At 41.4% G+C, this 13,165-nt stretch overlaps 2 protein-coding genes across 3 annotated transcripts in view; both read right to left on the minus strand.

Moving 5' to 3' along the window:
* The window catches only part of arhgef6 (Rac/Cdc42 guanine nucleotide exchange factor (GEF) 6), a gene marked incomplete at its 5' end in the record, with an annotated part of 35,663 nt that extends 32,991 nt beyond the window's left edge, over positions 1-2,672 (minus strand). For both annotated transcript variants that reach the window (XM_080745819.1, XM_080745818.1), the window contains 2 exons: positions 737-820; positions 2,508-2,672. In XM_080745819.1, coding sequence (XP_080601945.1) covers positions 737-820; positions 2,508-2,672 — 249 coding nt within the window. The remainder of the gene's footprint in view (positions 1-736; positions 821-2,507) is intronic.
* A 1,394-nt stretch (positions 2,673-4,066) lies between these two features.
* On the minus strand, positions 4,067-10,558 carry rbmx (RNA binding motif protein X-linked). Its single transcript, XM_080745775.1, has 9 exons — positions 10,450-10,558; positions 9,985-10,093; positions 9,792-9,898; positions 8,166-8,328; positions 7,900-8,037; positions 7,387-7,498; positions 6,771-6,911; positions 6,564-6,685; positions 4,067-5,677 (listed from the first exon to the last, which is right to left on the minus strand). The coding sequence occupies exons 2-9, from the start codon at positions 10,091-10,093 to the stop codon at positions 5,361-5,363; spliced, it is 1,209 nt and encodes a 402-aa protein (XP_080601901.1). The 5' UTR covers positions 10,450-10,558; the 3' UTR covers positions 4,067-5,360.
* Positions 10,559-13,165: the final 2,607 nt, after the last annotated feature.

Raw genomic sequence — 13,165 nt, forward strand, 5'->3', positions numbered from 1 at the left:
ACAGCCAACCAGGCAGAACTACTGAACCACTCGACTTGCAGCTGGCCAGCCTGGATGACTCAATTAGCCATTTAGAGAAACCAAATGATGTGATTCAAGACCCCAAAAAAGAGTCTATTTATAAAGCTCGTGGAGTGAATGTCCAGTGCAGCAGCCACAGGCATACTGGTACAAAGAACAGAACTGAATTTAGTAGTCCCTCCCTCATAATTTGAGACATAAAGCTCTATCTAAAATATATGTCTTTGAATGTCTTGTCTATATGCCTCTGTGAGGATTTTCACAAGCCGCAACAAAGATAAGTCTAACAAATTATTACTGCAGCCAAAATGAGTGCTAGAAGGGAGCTAATAACATTCTCTAAGCTATGGGCTGTTGTGAAAACAGAGGCACTAGTCATACGGACCAACAGTTCCCCTTCTGTCTGTTGGGTGGGGGTGACTGACTGACTGACAGCATGCCTGTTTATGAAGACTAGCCCACTCCACATGGAGGTGTGACAGAAACATATGTCACTACTGGACGGGGAGGGAGAGAGGGGGCGCCTGATCATAACATACACAACACAGCAAGAGTGTTCAACTAAGTAGCCAGGCAGTCAATTTTAAGAAGCTTATAATCTGTATGGATAATAACAGAATAAGAAGGTCAGCTCAAGTCAAAAAGTCAAGATCAACACACGACTTGTAATCATGGAATTAAACACTCATCGTTTTGACGAGTTGAGACAACTTACCTCTACTTTCAAGGACGTGCATCCTCGTAAAAACTCTCTTATATTGGCAATGCAGTCGGCTTCGGCTCTCGGCTCCTGACAGTACTAAACAAACACAGGGAAATGAAATAAATAATAAACATACAGCTCGGCTTACTGTGCCAGATAGTCATCTTAGGCAAAATAATACTCATCAAACGCTCCAAAAGGTCTATGCCGGTGCTATTTCAGTATTAACACAGTAAGAAAAATGGCATCAAGTTAGAATGGTAATCGTCCCGAGCGTTGTAACCTACAGTTCACCAAGTAATAAGTGTGGATTCCTCCTGCGTCTTCTTCATTGCATACATTAGAGCACTGACAGAAGGGGGCGGTCGCACCGAGAAGACAGGCTTTCTGGAGGAAGTGACGAGCATACCGTCAACCCAGACCCCATAGCCCGAAAGGACGGTCACACTTGTGATTGGTTATGTCGGTTGCCAGGCAACCGTTGACGCGGAGGGATGATAACGCTGTCAAGATTGTACAATGAATGACCGAGTTTTACATTACCTGCACAATGTTGCCAGTTAATTTGTATATATTTAATGCATTCTAAATAATGGCTATTCTGTTGTGTGTACCCCCTCCAACTGTATGTTCCCCATTTTCAACTGTTTATGTTTTGAAACTTGCTTTGGCAATGTAAACGTATGTTTTCTCATGCCAATAAAGCTCATTTGAATTGAAAAAAGTGTGTGTCACACTGACATAAGTGGAATATGACAATGTAACATATTTCGTTTGGACAAAACAACATTTTAAAGGTTTAATAACTTTCTAATAGCCTCACCCAGCTTCAACTTCTTCCAAATAAAATAGGCTACATGAGAATATAAGGCAAGCCCATCAACATCCGTCGCCAGGTGATGGCCACTTGTGTGTGTTGGGAGTGGACAATGGAGTGGACACTGACAGGTGCGCGAGATGTTTACCATGGAAACCAGAGGCACAAGCTGCATCTCATATGACGCCAATACCTCTCTAGGATGTCTCCATTCATGTAAGATTTTAGACAAAACAGATACCCAAATAAGGAACATTCCTATCTAGGTGACAGGCCTAGACAAGGGCCTCTAGATAAGATGTGAAGCTTCCTAATGTTAGAGCCGAACGTCCCCACTGTAGTTAGTTGCTCGCGTTGCCTGGCAACCAACTAGCCAATCAACAGCACGAGTGTCCTTCTGGTCAATAGAATCTCTAGACCATTAGTTATTTATCGCTCAACTTCTGTTCAGAGCAAATTTGCCTGCAAAGTAAACTCGATGTTAAAAAAATAAAATAAAAAACGCTTATATCACTTAGGTTTCTTCTAAACAATGTGTGAATATCGACGTAAAGATGTATTTATTCTGCTTATGACGCAAATATGCACTGAATTCCATTTTTGAGGGAGGACGGTGTTATACTGTTCGCACATCTCACATGTCAAGAATGCGGAACATTTGTATTCGCTACAAAGTACATCCAGGAAACATGTCTTCACGATAAAAATATATATATATATTTCACCACGTGCGACTGCACGTTACTGCTACGCCTTATTCTCACACACAATGCAAACCTATTCAAATTGAGAGGCATTGTGAAACGTAGGCCGGTTATGTAGATGTAGATGATTAAAAAGTTAGTATCTTTTCACCAAACCCCTCCCCTCTACGAACGGGCGTCGATCATTAAAATGTTCATGGCAAATGTGTTGCCTAAACGCAACACATGATTATATAACTTTCACTAACATTGATCCACTTACCTTTGGGACAAACCCAGGTACAAGCCGCTCCATAAGCTTGCACAACACGACCCCATCCTTGAGAGATGTTTTCAAAAAGTCCTCCGGATCGGCTATGTTCTTTTTAGGTGAGCCGAGTACTCCTAGTGAGATCAGCCACGTTACCGTCTGCTCCTCTGGATTCATTGCTGCTAATAATTCTTCTCATTTCCTAAACCTAAACATCCATTTCAAAACAGCAGACGGCCTTGTTCCGTGTCAATGTGCGATGCACATCCGCACTTCTGCAAAAAAAAAAAAAAACACGACGACGCGGTTGTAGACACGGATGATCACCCCTACTGGCTACCAGGCACCTTGACAATAGTTATAGATGGGATTATTCGTCTAATATGCCATAAAGTAATTCATACGTTTCTATCAGCTCTATTCTCTCCCCAGCATAAATATACACTTATGTATAGGTTAATCTAATTGTGAGACTGCTGACACATTCACCACATGATCCACCTATTTTAAATAACTTTAGAATATCCACACCTGGGCACAGTGGGCAGTAGGCCTACTGCAGACCTTTAATAGATCAATTGAAATGCCTACATTAGTCAAATATCATTTTCAAATTTAGTTTGGGGTAGTTTCAGTATCCAAAGCTCCTTCAAATATAATCCAACTAATTCAGCAATGCACAGAGGTGCTAATGTTAACAAACATACAGTGTTCTGGGTGGTTAATTTATAAAACAAATAAAGTATGCTTGGTTATTCAACATGAATATTAAATTAAATCACTAATAAAATAAAGAGGTGGCAATCAAAACTACTCCATGTGGTTCATTGAAAATAACCTTTACAACGAGAAGCATAAACTTGGCCAGCATTGCTTGAGAAAATGTTCTGCAGCTCAAACACATTTAGATACCCGTTTATATTTAATATTTTCTTCATACAAAAATATTCACCATGATCACGTAGAGAACAATGTCATTCACAACAACAAATGTCTTGGTAGGATTTAAGTATATATCTTTATTCAAAAGATCATAAATTCCTGTGAACAGAAGCCATTCCTCAGCCCGTGTTTTCTCCAAGAAGCCACTCCTCAGCCTGTGTTCTGTCCATAGCCTGTAAAGTTCCACCAGCAGCAGTATTAACAGACCTACACCAGGAACTGAAGGGAAGAGGGGAAAACACACACACAAAAACACATTTTAAGAAGTCATTGCAAGTTCATTGTTCAATACTCCTAACGCGATTGTGGCATGTTTTGAGAAAACGTACAAACTGCCATATAGCTTTAATCTAACGAAGAATCTAATGGAGAATTCGATTGTCAAGATGCAATGATTTTATTTCCGTTACTTTTTTATCCTGGCATTTCAGATTTCAGCATTGATATTGATAATCGCCTAAGGCATGTCAGTCCAGATATTATCGATATGCAAGTATGCCATTGTACTTAAGGACATACCTCTTGGGTAGCCTCGAATGGTCATTGGAGCATTGTGAAGACATGTCTGGTATGTTGTTAGGGGTCACTCATCACCACAGCAGCCATCCTCATCCTGCAACAAGGAAACCAATGTTAATATGATGCCTCTCTCTCAGTTAGGTACTTTCAAAACATGAAAAGGAAATCCTGTAATCCTTGGTCCGACTGCGCTTTTCGTTTTTCGCGCTTTAACGATTCAGTGTCCAGTTTGGCTGGTTGGATCGGATGATGTTCTTCCAGAGGTCTCCATTATCAGAATTGGCATGCTTGCGGAAACGGTTCGCACTGAGAATTTGCTTTCAAATAAATAGATGCCTTTACTTTTTTAAACATAGAAAAATGCTGGCAAATTCCTTATAAATTACCCTAGACCTTTTCCTACAATAAAAAAAACATTGTTGCCAATTATTTTGTTATAAAACTTGGGTAAGGGTAGGCAAAAAAAGAAAAATCTTCAGCGATGACAAAAAAGGTGGTACAATTTTCATTGTCGACTTGGGAGGTCACTTCTGAGGTAGTTGCAGATACTGACATTTGATGCCATGTTTAAAAAAATGCCAAAATCAGTTGACACGATTTTTTTTTGGGTCCCCTGAAGCACAAGTTGTCTTGAACAGCAGCCTTTGAGTGGAGATTGCAATACAGGACAATGAGAAACTCATTTACAGACGAGAAACAAAGAGGTTTGCTTTGCTTACCAGCAGTTGACTATCAGTTGAGCTGAAAAGACTCTTGCATTTGGTTGTTGTGGTCTTTGGTTTTGTCGTTGCAATCCATCATACTTTGACTTTATGCTGCTGATGGGTCCATTTCCCAGGAAACTACATGATTGGAAAGTTTTAACAGTGACATTTGCCTAAACCCCAAGTAACAGTAGGGACCATAGGGAAGCAGTGGTGTTAGCAGTTAAACTTTGTTTAGGTCAGTTGGACAGTTGATGAGTCTCAATTGGGATCTATATAAAACTTGGTATAAAAGTTTGTAAACTTAGGAATGAATACTTTTACATTCATGTCGTCCTCTTTGGTGTGATGTTCTGTATATTGAACAACGGTGCTCAAGATCTGCCTAAAAACTTTTATTAATATAGGAAACCAGGACGAAGGGCATAGCATGTTTCAACAGCACTAATGGTACAAAAAAACTTACACGTTGAAAACGACACCATTACACGGGCAGGATAAATCAAATTAAAAAACAAGCCTGTACTTTTACACTTTAAGAAACTGGAAAAATTAGGATAAACAGCTAAAAAAAAAAGAAAAATGCTCCATAGATCCACATAATTAGACATGGCTACTTTTGTCATCTTTTCAACTTTTCTTCCCACAATACAGGTTTACTGAGCTCAACGCTTGCTTTGACGTGATTCCCATGTCCATTTCAGTATCTGCTGCGAGCCATTCCACGATCAACTCGATTTCCCCCGCGGCCCCCGCGAGGTGCTCCACGACTTGAGCTGCTGTACGAATCACGAGGAGGGTAGCCTCTCTCGACAGGGGGAGCCGGCCCCCTCTCCTGCCTGCCCATTCGATCACCACGGCTAGGTGGATATGGATCACTCCGACTGCTGGGGTAACTGTCACGGCTGCCATAGCCATCCCGGGAACTGCTTCCATAATCGTCATAACGACTGCTTCCACTGCTCCCACCATAGGATGGTGGGGGGGCCCTTGAGGGTGGGGCGCTGCGAGAGTTACCTGCAGGGTCAATGGGTCAGGTAATTGGAAAGTTTCAATTTACACAATTGCACTGTTAAGTGCCCATTTCCTGTTTGCCAATGTGAGAATTTATGCTGCAAAAAAACTACTGAAATGAAGCCTTCCATCATGCCAACGCTCTGACTGAAATTCAATATGGGAAGTTTAGGTGAGATATGGGCAGTAATTTTATCCAAGCTTACTATGGCAATACAACCCGTTTCAGCATGCCATTGATTTGAGTAGCCATTTTTCCTTTTAGAGCTCCATGTTAGAACCATACGTGGGTTTCAGATGTCTTGATGGTTTTGTGAAGGTTACTCCTTGAGGGAGTGCTCTGTACAAACCCTGTGGTTTCGAGTGGTCAAGAGATGTTTCCAAGGACTTTGAGATTTGAGATTCCATTATGGTTGCCCACTTCCAAGGGCACATTAGGTAGTGTGCATTAGCCATTTAGGATTGCATGACAGTGACAAGAAACTGCAACTCTTTTGATGTGTTGTTTGATTTCAATGAATACGGATTGTCACACGAATTGGGATATATGCTCACATGGGTTTTTCTACTTTTCCAGAAGTTGTAAAAAAAAAAAACGAGACAAAAAAAAAACAATTTAGGAAATAAAATATTCTCCAATCCACGGAACTTAAGGTTAAATGTAATGAATAAATAACTCCAATTTACTTCATTGTAGGTCAGAGATTCTGCAAAACATCTTAGAGCATCATTTAGAGGCTGGCTGAAACACCTTTTCGTCAGGTGGGAGGGGAAAAACAGCCTCTTGTGATTTTGAGTTTGCATTAATAGTGTGCTTTCAGAATGAATTGTACAGCCCTACTTCTCATCACACTAGTATCCCTCATTTCACTGTGGACCACAATCTTACCATAACCCTCATAGGAGTCTCGATAGGAGCCGCCACTGCCGCCACCAGCACCGCCACTTGGACGGTCTACATAGGTTCTGGGTTCCCGGCCTCCTCCTCCTCCTCCATAGCCATCACGGTCACTACATATAAGTGCCAATTGTTACTTTCCATATGTGGCATATCATCTTCAATCATAAGTCATCTTAAATAACACCACAAACCTACCCATATCCTCTGGACATCGAACCATAATCCTCTCTCGAAGTGGAATTGGAGTATTCTCGATAGGAGTTGGAGTAATCCCTGGGAGGAGGGGCAGCATAATCCCGTGATTCCCTGGAGTTGTAGTCACGGCCGGAGGAGTAGCTATCAAAGAAGTTCAACATTTGGACTTTAAAGTTTGAAATAAGGCCAGGCATTTTTTTCAACTACCGGTATATCAGTTTCACAATATTGGGTGAGGTTTTACTTAATCATAAAGGTAGGTTGATATAGGGGATGTGACGATAAATAAATGTTCAATTAGTTCTCTAATCTAACTATTAATTTACCAAATGTCTGTCTGTCTGTATGATGTCTGTCTGTACTCTGACGTCATAGTACCGATGTCACAGACTAGCCTGGACAGTGGACACGGAACTCCATATATTAATACTTCGAATAAGAATAAATTGACTCCAAGCTTATTTTTGTGTAATCATATTGGACTACATATATGGCGATATATCCGTCATAGGCCAATATAGGCTGACCAATAGACTGGTCGATCTCTAGTCCAGAGATTTTTTTTTCCCCTTCATTTTTTCATGTGATGACTTTTAATATTACTTGTCCTACATACCTGTCCTTTGAGCTGTAATGGTCATCTCTTGGTGATGGATAGTCATCCCTCCTCATTGAGTCTCTGCGAGGAGGGGGTGGACCGTAGGGATCTCTGTCCCTGGACATGGGCGCTATAACAAAAAAGGAATCAACACATTTTATTATCATACCAATAAAGACCAATATCTGCCAATTGCAACCAACTGCTCTATGCCTGTTAGTTGCATTGAATAATTTCACTCTCCCACAGCAATAAGGAAAAGAAAAAACACATATTGGTCATTTTTACACTTTGTTCATTTTAAACTGTCAGGGAAGCCCAAAACAAGAGTGAATGCCAGCAGGACAGTATTGCAGCCCATTTTGGCTAATTTTTTGGGGGCGCTACCCACACGTTTAGCTGTGCTGCCCGATGCTTACAAGCTGTGAAACCCGTTGTAAAGGTGACTAATCAACAATAAAAAATATATAAAACGCAATACCAATTGGTATTATTAATACGTAAATTAGTTTCACGTATAATCTAACTTACCTCTGCTCATGGGACCAGAAGGGGCTGACCTCTTGGCTGGGGGACCTCCATTGCGGATTGGGGGTCCTCTTTTCATTGGTGGACCTCGGGATGACCCTCTAAAGGAGGGTTCTACATTCCCTGTGTTATCATAGTAGTCTTTCGAAAGACAAGAAACATGGGCATCAAAAGAATAAACTTAGAAACACGAAGACACAAGCAATAATTCAACAGTTCAAAGTGGATTTTTGTCATCTTTCCAATGGCAAATTCAGTGGCTCAAATACCTCTGGATGGTGGGCCTCCCCTGGGGCCTCCCCTGGACCCCCTGGGTCCTCTGGGTGGACCACGACTGCGGGGAGCGAATTGTGGTAGTCCTCTGTAGTAGGCTCCCTTTTCAAACTGAGGCTTGGTAGCTTGCTCCACCTTGATTGGCTTACCATCAAGGGACTGTAATAACATAATTCAACTTATTATAGAGACAAATCCATAGTGATGCTGAAGTACATATCTGTTGGCATGACTGTTTTCACCGGCAGAAATGATATGATATATGCTGTCAATAAAGAGGTTTATTTTGTTCTGTTAGGTTAGAAGTAGCATAAGCAAGCGAAGGTCAAATCCTCTCTGGTCTAATTCCCCCAAAGGGCGGTTTGGACCCCTCTTTTCCCTCATCTGTGTGTGCCCTTATCTAATCTCTTGACCTGATTGTTTATGTACCTTCCATCATTTTCCACCTTCCATCATTTTCCACTTTCAATAAAAACTTTTGGTCATTTTATTCTAATCAGGATTTTATGAACACCCTGGACAGTTTTTAATTTGCTTGATTCAATATTTAGATATTTGATGTAAATGTTACCAGGCCCTCCAGGCCCAGGGCCTCTACCCACACATAGGGCTGTCACGATATGACATTTTACATGACGATTAATTGTCACTCAAATAATTGGCGATTAACGATTTAATTGTGTTTTTGTCGTTGATAATTACATTTCTGTTTGGCTTTTAGGCTTTGAAGTTGTACATGGTTGATAATATGACGATCATATGACGATCTAATATGACGATCTACAAGCTCACAACGCGCCGCGATGCGACGCGTTGTGAGCTTGTAGATCTGCTATTTCCACTATTTCGGACATTTTTCAACATTCACGATTATGACGATTATGACAAAATAATTGCGATAATGTCAAATAATCACGATTAGACGATTATGTAATAATTGTGACAGCCCTACCCACACACACCCATTGTAACTTCAAACTTCATTTTAACCATGATGGATTCATTAAAAACACCCATTACTTTTTTCTGGTGACTCATATTACCCTCCTAATACGTGAGCAGGCCGTGTTTTTTCAATTACTTTTTTCATTTATTTTTAAATAATTATTTTTTGGCATTTCATTTTTTCCATTTTCCCAAATAATTATTAAAAATAAATGAAAGCAGCTCACGTATTAGGAGGGTAGTATGAGTCACCAGAAAATATAATGGGTGTTTTTAATGAATCCATCATGGTTAAAATGGAGTTTTAAGTTACAATGGGTGTGTATGTGGAGAGAAGCCCTTCCACTGTTTCCCTGTTGAAAGTGGAATATCCCTTTAAGCACATTTGAGTATGTGTATGCTCTCTTTATGGAAATCATTCCATGTCTCCAATCTCCATTGGCGTTTTCCCGGCTTTTCTCAGAAATGAACTCAAAAGGCCAGGATATCAACTCAAAGAGAGACAGAAATAATAGAACATACTATAGATGCATAAATAAATACCATACTTGTTTCTTTTTGTGCCGTCTCAAACCTGACTAGGCCCAGGTTCACAGGATTTTGCTGCTACATAGGTTAGGTTTCTGCGATGGCATTATATGTGATTTATATATTATAATTTGGCAAAATGTCTTTACCTTTCCATTCATTTCACGTGCTGCGTCCTTTGCGTCAGCGGGGCTCTCAAAGGTAACAAAGGCAAAGCCTCTGGACTTGTTTGTTTCACGGTCTTTCATCAGAAGAACTGCAATGACAAAACGCAGCCTGCTATAAAACAGTACTACATACTCTAAACTTAAGGCTTATTTTAATTTATTTGTCCATCCATACCTTCTACGATCCTTCCATATTTGCTGAAATACTGCTCCAGGGCCTTCTCATTGGTCTCAGTGTTCAAGCCCCCAATGAAGAGCTTTCCAGGTCGGTCTGCCTCTGCCATCTGCAAAGGAAAGTGGTCCGCATTATTAACATAAACGTAAAACGTTTATAATGTGTTATGTATACTGGTCGAACTGCATTGCCTGTAGTTTAATACCACTGAAAATTACAAATATGAAAATACAAAATTCTGACAAAAAAAGGTCCTGCACTGTAGTGAATGGGCAAGATGGCGACACAAATGTGTTTGTAGCTACCTAGCTTGTTAGCACAATTTTTTGCGAGCTGCTGCTAGCGACAATAACAACAGCTATAAAACGCGAGCCCTTATCAAACCGTTTGCACTTGCAATTTGTTCACAATTACTTCATGTAAGAATATGAGTGTGTGGTTATCATGCAAATACATGATATATACCTGTGCGAACCAAGAGGTTTTTCCTAGTACAGTTGAAATGAATTGGCGGCCAGAAAACAAGATGCTGCTCCACTGAGTCCACTCTCAGATGATGATGCCTCCTCCTCTTTCTCCTTCTACACTGCCCTCTGCTGCCTTCGCTTCGGCTTCTGACTGTACTGTTTGTTGGTGCCTGGTTGGCAAACCACCGCCACCAACTGGACAGGAGTGTGTGGTACAACATTTCAGTACTTTTTCCACCACTGAAGTAAAAATACTCTGTCCAGAAGTCCAGAATGTCCAGAATGTTCCATGCATTTCACAAGATTTAAAATAATGAAAATATTTGAAAATAGCAGATCTACAAGCTCACAATGCATCGCATCACAAAGTATTGTGAGCTTGTAGAATGACTATTTTCAAATGGCCGAAATGGGCTGAAGTGGGTAATGTTTATTTTGTAATAATTGCTATCGAAGGTCGCAGTTTACCATGAGACATGTCATAGCTTGTCCGTAGACATGTAGATGTGTAAAAATGTGTCATCATGATCATCATGCTCTGATGTCACTGTGATGTCACACAAACACAATCCCTTTTATGCCCATATAAGGAGTTCCTTGATGTCATCAATATTAATGATGCCCTGTTAGAGAGATCCCTGTGATACCAGGGGGAACAAATCCCTTTTATGCCCATATATAGAGATCCATAATGTCTACAGCCCTGCCCCTGATGTCCACATCCCTGATGTCCACATCACTGTGGCCCAGGCTGAGGCGTCTTACTAGTAAAAGCCTCTGAGATGTAGTAGAGTGGACTTGGTAGAAGTAAAAGTACTGAAAAATAAACTAAACTAGCCAATCACAATGCGAAGGTCCCTCCGGGCAGCGAGTTTCTAAATTCTAGGAGAGCAAAGGCAAAACCACGCCCTGGACTCATTTTTGAAGCTTGTGATTGGCTGAACCGGACGTAGGGAGCGCTCCGTTGTAGTCATTTGGACCGCGCGAGGTGCACCAAACGTTGCGTTTATCGTGCGCTTGCCCAGGCCTTACGGCCTGGGCATAAATATAACGATTGCATTCACCACGGCTTCGTAACTCGCGCGGCGCTCCGCCGGCCGCGCGGCCCTGGCCCGCTCTTCGCGGCCACTCGCGCCTGCGGCGCTCGGGGGCGAAGAGCAGGACCAAGGTCCGCTGGCCTTCGCGCCGCTTGCAATGTCGTGGACAATAACTGAATGTCGTTGAAAACGAGCGCTCCTTGCCTGCGCTCTCCTAGAATTTAGAAACTCGCCTCCGGGCAATGGGACGTAGCTGCTTTTCGCTGGTGATCAATGTTGCCATGTCTGCTTGTTATAAGCTACGTTTGGGTTGTTTTTCTGTAAATATTTTGTTGTGTGTTGGGGTTTGTGTGGCTGCTAGCTGCTGCTTATTTGGGCTTGCTTCCTATTGTTGGCTCTCAAACATAATGTTGTTTAACCCAGTGGTTCTCAAATATTTTCATGTCAGCAAGGACCCCCCAAATTATGCATTTGGACACCCATGGACAATATATATATATATATATATATATACCGGTATATATATATTCACACTTTTTCTAGATTTTGTAGAAAATAGCAGTGCTCATGTGGCATAGTGCCCTATGGTTCTCAACCTTTTCCGGCTGTGACCCTTTGAACCTCTGGGCCCCACCCTGACAAGCATTCAGTTTTGTTTAACTCGGTTCCACAGATAAATATTGTTAACGCATCGCGAGTTGTGAGTTTGATGATTAGCTTACTTTCGGTGCAGTAATTGAGACCATAGGTCGCAGTTTACTGTTAGAACCGGCACAGCTTGTCCGTATTCACCCGTACGGGTAACGCCTGCCTGACACTGTGGTTCCCCTGACACATCACTGTGATATCACAGGTGACATCACAGTGATCCCCATATATGGGCATAAACAGGGGACATCACAGTGTGGCTAGTTCAGACAGGGATCTCCATGTATGGGCATAAAAGGGATTGTATGTTGTGATGTCATGGGAACCACTCTATGCCCATTATATGGAGATCCCTGATGTCATCAATATTAAGCCCATATCTAACATGACTTCATATGGGAATGCCCATATATGGACGAAGACAACCCATATCTGTGTGGTTGGTTCAGACCGGGATCTCCATGTATGGGCATAAAAGGGATTGCATGTATGATGTCAGATGTGATAGACGTCATAGGATTTTCACATAACGAATAACTGAAGCATCTTTGAGGTCTCACAGCATATCTCTATATAGTAGGATAGTAGCCTATGGATCTCCATATATGGGTAACTGGTCCGATATACATGGCCAGACGGCCAAGACATGGCGCGTCCTCGCTTGTCGCCCTGAGGCGTCTTACTGGTGATATTTTTAGGTATTAAAAAGGTCATAGATTTGTCCTTTATTCATTAATTAAACAACTTAGACAAATCATAGATTTTATTTTATCATGAAAAAATGCTTTTTTTGTTGGTAATGTGTTTTTAAAACAACATTTTAAATAATAATAATTAAAAACAAAACGTAGGAAACAAAAAATTAAGGGACCCATAAAAATGTGTCCACGACCCACAAATGGGTCCCGAACCAGTATTTGGGAACCAGCGCTCTCATAGACCTGGTTGCTTGTTTCCCTCGCAGAATGTGGCAACTGGCAACAGTGGCTAGCCTGTGACAGACAGTCAGTCAGAGTCAGGAGCCAGGTC

The sequence above is a fragment of the Nannobrachium achirus genome (genome assembly GCF_963921795.1).
Source record: "Nannobrachium achirus genome assembly, chromosome: 17".
In the NCBI taxonomy this organism is placed as follows: domain Eukaryota; kingdom Metazoa; phylum Chordata; class Actinopteri; order Myctophiformes; family Myctophidae; genus Nannobrachium; species Nannobrachium achirus.